The 14124-nt window shown below is 43.4% G+C and overlaps 1 protein-coding gene across 4 annotated transcripts in view; it reads left to right on the plus strand.

Annotated features, from left to right (window-relative positions):
* The window catches only part of LOC306917653 (uncharacterized protein), a 144418-nt gene that overhangs the window by 126091 nt on the left and 4203 nt on the right, over nt 1-14124 (plus strand). For 2 of the 4 annotated variants that reach the window (XM_079495948.1, XM_079495947.1), the window contains 2 exons: nt 3143-3185; nt 5605-6028. The exons of 1 other annotated variant lie outside the window; for it this stretch is intronic. In XM_079495948.1, the coding sequence (XP_079352074.1) occupies nt 3143-3185; nt 5605-5723 (162 nt within the window). In that variant the 3' untranslated portion in view covers nt 5724-6028. Of the gene's footprint in view, nt 1-3142; nt 3186-5604; nt 6029-14124 lie in introns of those variants that run through there. One more of the 4 variants, XR_013789211.1, reaches the window with a different exon arrangement.

Raw genomic sequence — 14124 nt, forward strand, 5'->3', positions numbered from 1 at the left:
TTTTATGGGGTATCGGTAAACAACCAATGGCCCTGTGTGTGGCAGGTATATTTTACAATTTACGATTTAGACATTTTGCAGACGCTCCTTATCCAGAGCGACTTACAGTAAGCAAGGTAAACAAACACATACGTCAAATGCAAAGGGACAGTATGTAGCATAGGTGAACCTATAATTTATATAGAAACTAGAATGCCAGGTTAACAAATGAGCCTGCCATCTGTCTAAATAACATGCTAAAATCAATTGTTAATTTACATTTTTATGTAGGGGAAAGGAACTGGTTGGAATAACGTGTTCCTTCGTTAGTTCGGGGCTCTCCCCAGGTTGGCAGACGTAGAGCGCCCATAATTGATAGGCAATTGGCACCGGGTGAAAAACGTCGGATAAAAAAAGAATAACCATTGCATAAGACTACACTGCTGTACTGTATGGTACAGTGTCCAAAAGTACATCATACATCCTACATAATAGTCTACAGTGCTCAATAGTATACGCAATATTCAACTTTCTTTGATATCTTCCTCTGTTCAGCCTGGTCCCCAAAAAAATGTCAGATCGGCATCGGAGGAAGGCATCGGAGGAACCCATTAGCGTGTTTAAAATGATTGATGCAGCCAGGTGGACTTTGTGCTGCAAATCATACAATTAAATGTGTATCTACTTACATGGTCGTAAATGACTCTGATGGGAACACATTGAAGATGGTAGCTCTGATTGATGCTATTTGCTATGCTCATAAGAACATCCCGAGTCCTATTTGTAAATTTGGTGAATTTGGGGAATATTGCAGGTTGGGGAATAGACAGGAGTGAGTGCCGTTTTCTTCTTCTTTCTAATTATTTGTTAAACCCGAAAAATTGTGTTTGTTGTCATGATTTTGTCACGACAAGAGTTGGCTTTGTACGAGGCTTAAAAGGTCTTTAAATAAATACTTTTTGAAATGTCTGAGGAAAATGAACGGAGAATCATTTCCTGGGCCCTGGTAGGGGGCGGGACTGCTACGCTCTATACCCAATATGCTTCTGCACATTTCCAAACAAGTTTGTGTCTGGACACACTAACCATGTGGATTATAGTTTTGCTTTTTTTATTTTAATTAAAATTAAGACCTATTAAGGTTAGTAAAACCATTGAGGAGGAGACTAAGCTCTCTCCCCCCCCCCCCCCCTCTCTCTCTCGTAGCCCCCAGACGGTAGCAGATCTAGCATTTATTTTGTACATGCTGTGAGTGTGATTAGCTTGTTGCTAACGTGACCCCATCCTCTCTCTGTCTCTCTGTCTCTCTGTGTGTGTGTGTGTGTGTGTGTGTGTGTGTGTGTGTGTGTGTGTGTGTGTGTGTGTGTGTGTGTGTGTGTGTGTGTGTGTGTGTGTGTGTGTGTGTGTGTGTGTGTGTGTGTGTGTGTGTGTGTGTGTGTGTGTGTGTGTGTGTGTGTGTGTGTGTGTGTGTGTGTGTGTGTGTGCGCGCGCGCGCGCGCGCGTGCGTGGTGCAGAACCGAGAGTGCTATATACTTCTCCAGTACAGCGGTGCAGAACCGAGAGAGTGACATTAATTTGGATGTAAACTGTGCAGCTTTTAGCCTTTTTTTTATCGGATTTGCGGATCGGTGAATGTTAGACCTCCGATATATCATATCGGTGATCGATGTATCGGAGTATCCCTACTGAAAACCCACCTCTTCAGACTCCATCATGGCCTGTAGCACTCGCCCTAGCCCCGACATACGTGTAAGTGGAAAATAAATCTCGGTTGATTCTACTGAGAATGCCACAATTAATAAAGGGTACACAGCTGACAAAACAATGACTCATATCATTTTCAGGAGAGGAGAACTTTTTCTCACCATTCTGTGGGCCAAGGACAAAAAACAACGCAGTACATTTATCAATAAAACAAAACGAAAAAGCACAGTCCTACTGGCCCACAAATTGGCCAGCGCATCAAGAATTCTCCCATTTTAGGTGGTGTTAGCAATAGTGCCTTTCTGTGTGGAGTTTGTATGTTATCTCCGTGTCCACTAAGGTATAGGTACCCTCACAAAAAACATGCAGTAATCCTGGTCTCTATACTGCCGCGCCTGATGGAGATAAGATGAGGCTTGGACAGTCCGGTCAGTCCGTTGCTCTCCCCAGGTTGGCAGGGGGAGTGTAGAGCCCAGGAATACGTTAGACAATTGACACTGGGTGGAAAAAAAATCGGTTACAAATATTGTGGGGATAAAAAAAGAGAAAAAAGAATAAAGATTTCTCCCAGTACTACTAGTAGATTGTCAATCCAGCCCTGTCTGTGTCTTTTATGCACGCCCACGCCCCAGGTCTGATTTAGGGTGGAACATTCCATAGCAGTGTGTTATGATCCAGAAATTGCCATTTCCGTTTTTGGCAATTCATTAGCTAATTATGCTAATTACACATGCAAAACCCAACAGAAAACATTGGAGACATTTTTTTTGGTATTCTGGGAACCCCAAGAATCAAGATATACCTGTCTCCAAAAATTAACATTCCAAAATCACGGGCATCAAAATCTGATTGATAGGCTCCTCTACTATGTCATGGGCGACTTTTAGAATTTTTGAAATTTTTTGCTAATTTAAAAAAAAAATCTTTTTTACACTGGACGTCAATGGAGAGGCGAATAATAGAGGCCAGAAATGGACATGACTGATGACACAGTACTGACGGCATAGATGACGGACGTCTTAGACTGGCCTCCGAATACTTTGTGCCAATTTAAGCCAAGCAGTCCCCCCTGCTAGTATACTATTTATATACAAAAAAGGATATTTACTGGCACATTGAGGGAGACGGGCAAAAAAAAGGCAGGCAGGCTGACATCCAGGCCAGCAGACCTCTGGAGGGATCCAAGAGGTCTTTAATGAAAAGGATAAAGTACCTAGATATATGTGGAAGCATGGAAATGCTGATAACAAGGCGGTCAGCCTCGACTAAGTCTGTGTGTGTGTGTGTGTGTGTGTGTGTGTGTGTGTGTGTGTGTGTGTGTGTGTGTGTGTGTGTGTGTGTGTGTGTGTGTGTGTGTGTGTGTGTGTGTGTGTGTGTGTGTGTGTGTGTGTGTGTGTGTGTGTGTGTGTGTGTGTTCGTGTGTTCGTGTTCGTTCTCTGGCTTCTCCTTTCAACTCCAGATGGAGTTGTTTGCCAGAGGAAAGCGTCGAGCAAAGTCGGGAGGTGGGTGCATGTGCACTGTGCAGCGGGGGGGGTGGAGGGAAAATGTGCTAAGCAAAGAGCGAAAGGGTGAAAGAGAAAATAAATGAAGTGAACGCCAGTGAAAACAGAGAGACTGTGCCTCTATCAAAGCATATAGCCTGACTCTCTCTCTCTCTCTCTCTCTCTCTCTGTCTTGTGTAGATGCGACAGAGCGGTATTGACTTTACCGCTGTAGCAGAAACAAACAGTGTGTGATAAAAGCATTAGCAGCATGATGTGCCTGACAGAAATCCCTCAGTTGCTTTGAACTGAGAGAGGTGATATATACAGAAAGCCGGGCCTTAGTTGCAGTATGACACTGCGTTACACTCGCACGTAGTGTTGCTCGACACAGATCATTTATTTTGTTTACAAAGGCATGTGAAATGTAAAATAAATTACTTGCACAAGTTACACGCATAATTGTCAATGTGATATATATATATATATATATATATATATATATATATATATATTTAAAAAAATCAGGTACTGTATATGGAAAAGGACAAAAGAACAGTTCCGCTCCCATAAAATAACAGATTTTCAAGTGAAAAACGAGATGGATTGCTTTTTGAGGGGTGCTAGCCCCTCCTATGCCCAGCTTTCCGGGTTTGTGTGGACACATACATTGGCTTGTGATTGGCTGATCACCCCATTGCGATGATTTGATTGGCTGAGCAAAGTACTGTACATATGGAAGCTAAAAGTGAGGGCCGAAAAGTGAAGTGGAAAAGTGAGGACGCAAATTGTGAATTCATTGTGCAAATGGTGATTGGCCAGAATGAGATGATGTATGCTGATAAGAGCAGGGGCGCTCTTCAGACGGGTGTGAGTTTTTAAAATGCAAATTAGGTTTATAGGACTCACCCTCCATGACATGATGTAAATGTTATCCAATTAATTTAACTATCCGGCGGCATTGCCCACAAGTTGAAAACTTTTAATCCCTATCTGATCCGATTTCAAAACCTCAAATCAGCATTGGTATCACTCTGATATCCGATTAGATCAGGAAATCCAATCCAAGCTCTAATCTAGACCAAATCTTCAAAATGGTGTGTGTGTGTGTGTGTGTGTGTGTGTGTGTGTGCGTGCGTGCGTGCGTGCGTGCGTGGAGGATTGGATTGACAAAGCAAAACTCACTTTACAATTCATTTAAATATAAATAAGATGGTCTCACTTGACCAAGACAAGACGTCCGACAAGCAAGAATATTCTTGAAAATGTTATTCAAGTTCTGGCTGCAGACTGCAGAGACAGCAGCATTTCAATAGCACATTCATATTTCACTTTTCGCCTATTGCTGTGTAACATTAAAAATGAATTCACTGATTTATGACCTCATGTATTATTCAAATACAATAGCAGTGGAAGAATAGAAAATAAAAAAATAAACATCTGTGGTTGGTCTCGTGGCGAGTCCCTGGCAAACAATAAGTTCATGGACTGCATTAAGGTCATCGTAGCTGGCAGAGCAATGCATAATGTCTGGTGGACCATGTTTATTAAACTGCCCAGGACTCAATCACAAAGTGTTTTCCATATAGTATCCCGGCATAGCACACACGCACGCACGCAATTGTTTGGAAAATCGAGCAGTAGTGATGCAAAATGGATGAGGGAAGCCTTCAACTGCAAGGAAAAATGCAAACAAATTATTTACAGGAGAGAGCGCAGATGGATTCTTTTCTCCCGGAAAGTCACTGAGGGAAGGCCATGCGCTGCAAAGTATTGGGGCGGCCGTTGCTGAGTGGGTAGAGAGGTCGGGGAGCAGAAGGTTGCCGGTTTACCTCACCTATAATTGTTTAACCACAACTGTTCTGGGAGCGAACATTCGCCGACAAAAGCATATCTAAAGGCCCAGGCGGTGGCGTAACCGTCTGGGCACCCGACTGGTAATCCAGTCGCAGTGTGCTGCGGGTTCGACTCCCGAGCCCGACACGGCCTTTACTGCATGTCTTCCCCCATCTCTCTCCCGTTTCCTGTCAGCCTACTGTCTGTCCCTTCAAAAACCAATAAAAAAGGCGTAAGCCGCAAAACAATATCTTAAAAAAAACAAAAAGCATATCTAAATGCTCTTGTAGAGAGAGAGAGAGAGCAGCGCTTCTCAAATGTTTCAATTTCAAGGACCCCTATAACTATGAGAGTGTATACAACAAATGGAACCAAATGGGCCCATTTGGTTCCATTTGTACACTCTCAGAGTTACACGTCTGTAAGGAAACCCCCTCAAGGAACCCTGAGGGTCCCAGGACCCCATTTTGAGAACCACTGTTGTAGAGGGGAGGATTGGATGGATTGGATTGGGCCTACAGTATAAGTAGCTCTGACACCTGGGGGATTTAAGTGGTGTCTAGTGCTTACTAATACCTTACTAATACCTTTGCCACCTCTACAGAAACCCAGGCCTTTCTCCCTGTTGACTTTGACACCAAACGTGACTCGCAACCCACCGTCAACCTTGGATCAACGCCACGTTTAAATGACAGAGCGTCCCCCATCGCCTATCAAGTCTGACTGAGCGCCGGGGAGCCAATAACCAAGCACCATTGGGGGTGTCCGGTCAATTTAAGCTTTTAGGAACATAGTCTCCGGCTGCGTGAGTTATGACTGAATTGAAATGACCTTGGAAGACCTGTGGCCTGGCACACTCAATGTGAGATTGAGTCATGCTGTTCACAATGTTGAATCGGTGAAACTGCCTTGAAAGTCAATGTTAAGTCTCTGTGGATGAACGACTCCATAATGATCTATTTTAAATGTTTGTCTTGCTAACTAAACCATTCTCTGCCTGTAAATGCTTATTTTGTGAATATTCAACATTTGCCCACTGTATCTTGTTAATATTGATGAAAAGAAAAATAAAGCTCATTACAGTGGGAAGAAAATATGCAGAAACCTGATGAAATGAGCCCTGAATGAGTTAAATTTAGATCTAAGAAGAGCTAAATTCCATAATTAGACAATTGTGTTTGGAGAGTGAGTCATTTGAATATGTGCACTGTTGAAATATGCATGCATTTAAACAAGGACACATCTTTAATATGTATTTACACTGTGGTTCCTATAAATGTGCTGAAATGTTATTGTGTTAACTTAGATGTTAGATAAAAGTGAATCTATATGGTGTGCAAATGTATCTTGAAGTTGAGTCCAAAGGAAAGCATACGCATATCCAAAAAGTAAAAATGTACAGTTTCTGGACAACAATGCATATACTGAGAGAAGGAAAATAACCCTGCACACTGTGTCAGCTCCCAGGGGAATAGTTTATTAGTGATTTATTGACTTATTTTCCTTCTCTCCAGTGAATGAAGCCCAGAGTATTATTCCTGTAGCATAATTTAATGGTGGTTCTCAAACTTTTTTATTTCAAGGACAACTACAACCCTGAGAGTGTACAAACAATCATAAGTCTGTTTACATTTCACAATCAGTGTTCGAGTGTCATTGTTGGGCCAGCCTCAGCACTTTCCGCACATTTACAACAACATGGGGCTCCATTTAATACTAGTCTTATCTCATTCTGTTGATAGGGTTCGAAGAGTAATTTATTTAGTTCCTTGCAAGGCATAACAATCCCACTTTTTCATGATCATCCACTCCAGTGGACATCAACGCAATGCTTAAGATAATGTGGGAATGTTTGTCGTCTACACAATTCGGAAATAATTACTTTTAACTAGAAAACCAATTATATCTTAACCCATTTACCGCTACCATTATTTAATCCCTCCGTTGCGTCCTGCCAGGGTTTTATCGCGCGTGACACTTACTTTGAAGAGCCAAATATCCGTAATCGCATTTTACTATGAAACCATTCCGTGTGTGTTGACGAAGCTGGTGCTTGTTCTCTCGGTCGGTGGTGGAAAAAGTGGACCGCGAGTATCACAGCGCCTGCTACAGGCCGTTGAAAACGCTTGTCTGGGACAAAGCGACCCCTGCAATGTCGCTTCTGTGAGATAAAGCCGTCTGAAAACAGAGCCGGCAATGTAAGTGGATGCGCGCGCATTTTCAAAATGGCCGCGCCCATTGGGTCAGAAGCATAACAAAGCTAACGGACGGTAGATTTCGATACGATCGTATTAAAACATGTATTAATGAATACATCGCTGTTAAAACGGCTTTTCCGTTTGTGGCAGGCTACAAGATTCTACGTGTTAATATTCCTATGTTCCTGGCGGGCAAACGATTAAGAGTGATTTCCCATTTGGAAAAACAAAATAATAATAATTACATCCCACCTTATCTTTATGCTTATTTTGGTTGGTATTTATCCATGAAGTTGGTATTTGAACATGAAGCCATTCCATTTTTTACCCTGTATTATTTTCATCTTGTGAATGTGTATGTCAACGTGATAGAACCAGAAGACCTAGGTGTGGAGTTCAGATGATACCGACGATCAGGCTCAAAGATAGCTGTGGTCCGAGCAAGCAGGCAGCTGGAAGCAGGGGTAAGGTCAATAGATACGGCATGGCTCTCCAATATAATGCTGTTAAGTTTCCATTATATTAGCATTGATACATGTAGAGACGATTAAAACTGGGTTTTCAGCTATTGTACCTAATCCAAAACATCACTTCCCTGGAATTAGAATGAAGCATTTGTGAATGGCCATGACATTTGTACAAATGATGAAATATATCAGCAAAACATGTGTGTGTGTATATATTTCAATACTATGTTAAAGCTAAAAGTTGATCATATGAGAACCAGGGGGCATTGTGGTGGACATTTTTGTCAAATTTCTATTTTTGCCATGGACATACAGTACAGTACAACATGAGTTGAGCTTGTTGTTTCAAGTTGTTTTCTTGTAGTACTGTTCAGTCCATTCAGGTCACATAAATATTGAGTATCCACAGAACCGGGATCGAGTGCATATGTATGTGCAACAACACCTCCGCATGTCGAGGAAATGTTTTTCACCACACTTGCATCATACTTGAACAAATGACGCAAGCTCACACGGGAATGCCTTCAAAGTCCTACTGACGTCAGTTGAAGAACTACGCATTCATGACCTTGCCTACATAGGCAGAACTTCCCAGAACTAGGATCACATCTTTTATTTATTTATTTCTGCCATTTGCAGGATGACGTTTATTACCTAACACAAACTTGACTATTTGTAACTGCAACTCACATGCTTCAAACACTGTAAGGCAAAAGGAGTGTAGAGTTAAAAGTGCAGAGTTAAGTAAACCAAAAACGATCTGCAGTCTTGGCCAAATACAAAGTGATGGCAGGACATATAGGACCTCAGATATGAGTTCACAATACATACGTTCACGACATGTGAAAACGTATCCAGGGATTTACTGTACTTCCAATTGGTCTATACGGGCACAATAAATGTGGCGCTTATCGGTCCAGTTGTTTGTGAGATAAGTTGTGGACCCCGACAGGCATGTAGAAAGAGAGACCCTCGCTTCTGCACAGCTCCACTCCGGGAGCTCTGTTAAAATACTTCAAAGCTAGCCTCTTGATGAAAGCCGTGGCGTGCACATGGACCTACTCTAAATTACAGCCTCGCTGCCTCTTTCTTCACTACTCGAGCAGTACTGAAGATCAATGATGGCACCAACGTTCCAGCCAAACACTGTGTTCCTCCAGCATGTGTCTGGTCCTTGCGCCCTCTCCACTGAAGTCAAACTAATTATCATGAAATGTGTCCATTCGGTCCACTGTCTGCTCCAGTAGCCTGTGCTGCAAAGGCCCCCTGATAGTGCCCCATAGTGTCATAATTACATTTCTAAACGGAATTAATTACACCCCTCCCGGGGCACTGAATCATCATTATTGATTCGCTTTTCCACCCCGGTCCTTCTCATGTGATTTAAAGGCATGGACTGATTTGGTGTTTGTGCCATGCAAATATCAGCGGTTGTTACAATTTGCATCATGCAGCCTTGAGTGTCGTATGGGTTAACAGGCAGGCTGCAGCAATGTTTCTCTCTTACAGAAAGTGTTCTAGTAGTTGCATGCCAGTGACACACACCGAAAATGTGAGAATAGCAGATGTCAAAACATACAATTCTGTTAGCTTGTAAATCAGCTATTTTCAGTGGCCGACAGAGTGTGCAAAGAAATTAAGAGTAAAGCAGCCTCCCATTCCTGCAGGTACGGTCGCTGATGAATGCAGAATGCCTTGCCAACCTTTTCTGTCACGCACTAAATGCCTGTCTGGTATGAATACATAATTGTTTCCATTACTCTGTCTGCTAACTAATTCATAATGGAAATTCAACCAGAAAACTTTATTAAGGCAATATGCCACGCATGCAGCACATTAAAACGTGCCGACGCAACAGAGCCCCGATGCAAAGGCAATCTTTTTTTCTTCGTAATGTCCACATGACAAATGATTGTGTCGGGGGCACAGTCAGCTTGGGAGAGCTTAGACATGTGGAAGGAACCCAGGCAGCACGTCCAATCTGGACCGGCCCGGTCTTTGGCAGATGGAGGGAGTGACCGGCCAGGCCGGAGTCATTGTGCAGGGGCGCCACCATTCACAAATAGCACCGTGTGCGTCGCTGGAATCATGAGCTGATTAGAAAAACGGCACACAGGCAAAGATGAATCACCCGCCCCCGCTGAGCGTTATTAAAGGGTATGTCTGTTTTCATTCCATCCCCCAACGAGAGAGGCACAGTCGAGTCCCTCCGGGTAACGCCTCCTTATCCAGACATGAGAAATGGTTTCCGCTAAGTAGGGAGCATCACTTATCAAATCCCTGTCTACGGGGTCCCTGTCTACGGGAAGAGATTGATGGGAGTGTTTGAGAGTCGCCAGAGTCATGGTAGGGGACAAATATGTTTTTTTTTTTTTTAGGCCTCAAAGTGTGTGTGTGTGTGTGTGTGTGTGTGTGTGTGTGTGTGTGTGTGTGTGTGTGTGTGTGTGTGTGTGTGTGTGTGTGTGTGTGTGTGTGTGTGTGTGTGTGTGTGTGTGTGTGTGTGTGTGTGTGTGTGTGTGTGTGTGTGTGTGTGTGTGTGTGTGTGTGTGTGTGTGTGTGTGTGTGTGTGTGTGTGTGAGTGAGAGCACCTTTATCCAAGGCGGTTTGCATAGATTGTGCATTACATTCACCCATTCATATGGCGGTGGGCATATACTACATGCATTAATACTGCTGGCTAATAGGGCTCATGGGATGAGGTGGTGGAAAAGGTACTCACATGTTTTACTCAAGTAAAAGTATCAATACTGCAATGTAGAAATACCTTTATACTAAAGTATAAAGGTATTGGTATCAAAATGTACTCACAGTACCAAAAGTGGAAAGTACTCATTATGCAGAATGTCCCATTTCAAATGTATAATAATCTTTTGAAAATAGCAGATCTACAAGCTCACAATGCATGTAGATCGGCTATTCTCAAATAGCCGATCCGGAATGTATACAGAGCTGAAGTGGTTAATGTATGTTATGTAATACAATTATCAAAATCTCCTAACTAAACTAACTTTTCAAATAATTGTAGAGGAGTAAAACTACAATATTTTCCTCTGAAATTGGAAATACACCAGTAACGTAAAAATACCTCAATTGTACATTAGTTGACTAATTAGATACTGATTAGGTATATTTCTGTGGTGTTTTATCCGGTGGTGAGCCTGTATTGGTATCTGTGAGCGTGATCAAATTGCGAGAAAACGAAGTTGGATGGATGTTGTGTGGGCTGAAGGGCATCGGGGCAGCAACGTTATCACGTTTTTTGTTTTGTTTTGTTTCATTTTTTCATTTTATTTTGTCCCTTCCTCCCTCGCTTTACATCCTTAGTGATCAACGGCGTGTGCCAATTCGGAAGGAAGGGTAATTGGCCGTACATCTTAGCCGTGGGAAAAGGTTAATTAGTGTGTTATTATGTGCGTGAGCGAAAGCCGTGATAAAACATTTAAATGTTGTTGTTTTGGGTTTTTTCCTCCCCCCCTCATCAAGATTAGTTTTTTCTACTGCATCCTGTAATGGGTCCAAAATAAAAAATATTATGTTGTCTTTATTTTTCTCAAAGCCTGCAACATCACGACTTGCCCTGTGCAAAATACAGATATTATAATTGTGCAGATGCTTGAAATAAATACATAAACCTGCATGGTTGTATAACAGTCATATACATAAATAATAAATACATCCCTTAAATTTAGATTCATTGACATGTCCCACTATAAAAAACCTGATGCATTATGCAGTGCCATCAATTGTTGCATCTAAAATGTTACTATTGCTGTTACATATTCATACATTAATTTATTCACAGCCACTATTCAAAACAGGAGGGGGGAGATCCAATTGCTGATCGACCGACCTATAAAAAAAAGGAAAGGAAAAAAAACTACCTTCGGTCGGTAGGTTGGTAAAAAATCGGTCCGTGCGTGCGATAGGTCAGTCGGCAGGTCGGTCGGTATGAAGAATAAGTGTTGAAAACCTTTTTTTTGGCTTTGAACTTTGTGGGAAAGGCTTACATTTTGAAAAAGATTGAGAATCTACAAGTCCCTTACTCCGGAGCTATGGGATAGGGGTGTAACCATTCATTAGACTCAGGGAGATGTAAAGAAGGTGGCAGAAGGGTCAAAAACACAATTTCTCAATTTTGTGGAGAAAGCTTCATCGTGGGAAAGGCTTAAGTGCGATTTTGGGGTTAGGGTTAGAGCGTTTTCAGTCTGCTGTACTAGCATGTTAAAAAAAATCCCTGACCTACCAACTGACCGTCCAGCCTACCGATCTAGCGACCGACCGACTCACCAACCTATTGGAGGGAATTTGAACACAGAGTTGTGACTGCTTAAAAGGACCACCCGAGTGAATGTGGGCGTGAGTGAGTTAGCTGGCAGCAAATGAGAGTGAAGGGAGTTGACATGGAGAGAGACAGCTGATTTAAAGGAGCAGAATGAATTACTGATAGAGAATAAAGGGGGGGATTATAATAACCTTCTGACTTCCGTGTCTCAATGAACTATCGCTGATTCGCTGCGCTGGATGTGTGACGGGATGCAGGTCACAACTACCTATAGGAAGCCAGAAGCCTAAACAACCACTTGAGCGACGGCAAGCTACTAACCTTAGCTGCCTGCTACTATTGCTTGCAAAGCAAATTAGGCTTATTTTGTCAGTTCTCAAATAAAAATATAAATACAAAACAATAAGGGCCTTTCTCGGCCCCACCCTTCTCCCATTGTTTATACTAGACCTGTACGTGCCCGTTGGCCACCAGTCTACTTGAGAGCGATGCAACTTGGGAACGTAATAATACCTATTGTCAACTTGTCATAGTACCCGTTTTAATATCTGTGTGTCCCACATGGAGAACTCTGTATCTGCCAGTCTGCCTGTGTGTAAAGAGTGCAAACTGAGTGTGAAAAGTGAAGAGTGGTTAAGTAATCAATTGTCAGGTGTGGGGTTGCCATGGCACTCATTTGGCTGAGGCAGAGTCTGGAAATTGCACAGGTGAGGGGATTAGGCCCACTGGCAGAGCCTGAGCAGAGCCTTTTGTGGTGGTTCTGGAAAACCGTGGGTCCGACCGACTCGATACTGGGCACTGCACTCGCTGCGGGGGTGTGGAACGCGTGTGTTGAATTAGAAGTTGATGGGGCAAACGGTTCTCGAGTTACGAACATTACAACTGTACACGCACGCACGCACGCAGACAAACAGAGACATGGCGCATTTATAGTAGGACTAAACCTGTACGTGCCCGTCGCAGTCAGCCACCGGCCTACTTGGGAACGATGCAACTTGGGAACCTAATGATATACGTTGTCATAGCACCCGTTTTAACTCTCAGCCGGTGTCCCACATGGAGATCTGTGTATGTGCCTGTGTACTTAGCAATCAATTCGGCCCACTGGCAGAGCCTGATTGGTTGAGCCTCAATTGGCTGAGGCAGAGGTTGGAAATTGCACAGGTGAAAGGAGTTGGCCTCATTAGGCCCACTGGCAGAGCCTGCCCAGGTGAAAGGAGTTGCCCTCATTAGGCCCACTGGCAGAGCCTGATCAGAGCCTTTTGTGGTGGTTCTGGAGAACCGTGGGTCGGCATATGTCGACCCCACCCGCTCACCTCCGCCCCACCCCCTTCTGGTGCTGTGGCCATCTTGGATCCTAAACACAATATAAACAATTGGAGAGGGGTGGGCCCGAGAAATGCCCTTATTAATAGCCTCGGCAATCACAGGCATCATTCCGATGGCATGCGGTTTCCTGTCAAAGAAGTGCGACTTTGGCGACATACTGTAGTGTACAGTATGCTGCAAAACTTATCTTGCCATCATCGTGGAGCCATCAAAGCAAAGTCAAAAATGCATATATGCTTTTGATCCAATATCTTGTGCCCCCTTTATCGTGTCGCAGTGGGATTATTGGGATCAGTGTCTGTCGGAAGCAATCTGAGCGGCCCCGGATAGAAGCATGACCAGCCAAGCTCTGTTTTTCTGCATGGTTAATCCGACAGCACCTTCTGAAGAGATCCAATTAAATCTCTCCTTCAAAGAATATGTGACTGCTGGAGCATAGATGAGATGAGACGGGAAGGGGCGCACGGGTGGTGGTGTTGGGGGGGGTCTATTGCTGTGTTTTAATCATTCCCCATCAGTGTCACAGTATTTAACCAGGCGCCACACACCAGATGAATGTGTTCGGTAGTGAAGAGTAAAAAGCGTGTGTGTGTGCGTGTACGTGTGTGTGTGTGTGTGTGTGTGCGTGTGTGCATCTCTGCAAGTGTTGTGCTGGCCTGCAGGGATGCACACTTTGAGCACAGTTGGAGTGTGGAGCCAGGTAAACACATCAGGGAGCCAATAATGAAAGGTGAGATACGTAAATATGATCTTAGGACACATTCATCACGAGCCGTAATGGGCGGACTGAAGACAAGGGTGACCGTGGCATGTATTTATACCGTGTGTCAGAGCACATATATTGTGGC

This window comes from Electrona antarctica (genome assembly GCF_951216825.1).
Source record: "Electrona antarctica genome assembly, chromosome: 24".
Lineage (NCBI taxonomy): Eukaryota > Metazoa > Chordata > Actinopteri > Myctophiformes > Myctophidae > Electrona > Electrona antarctica.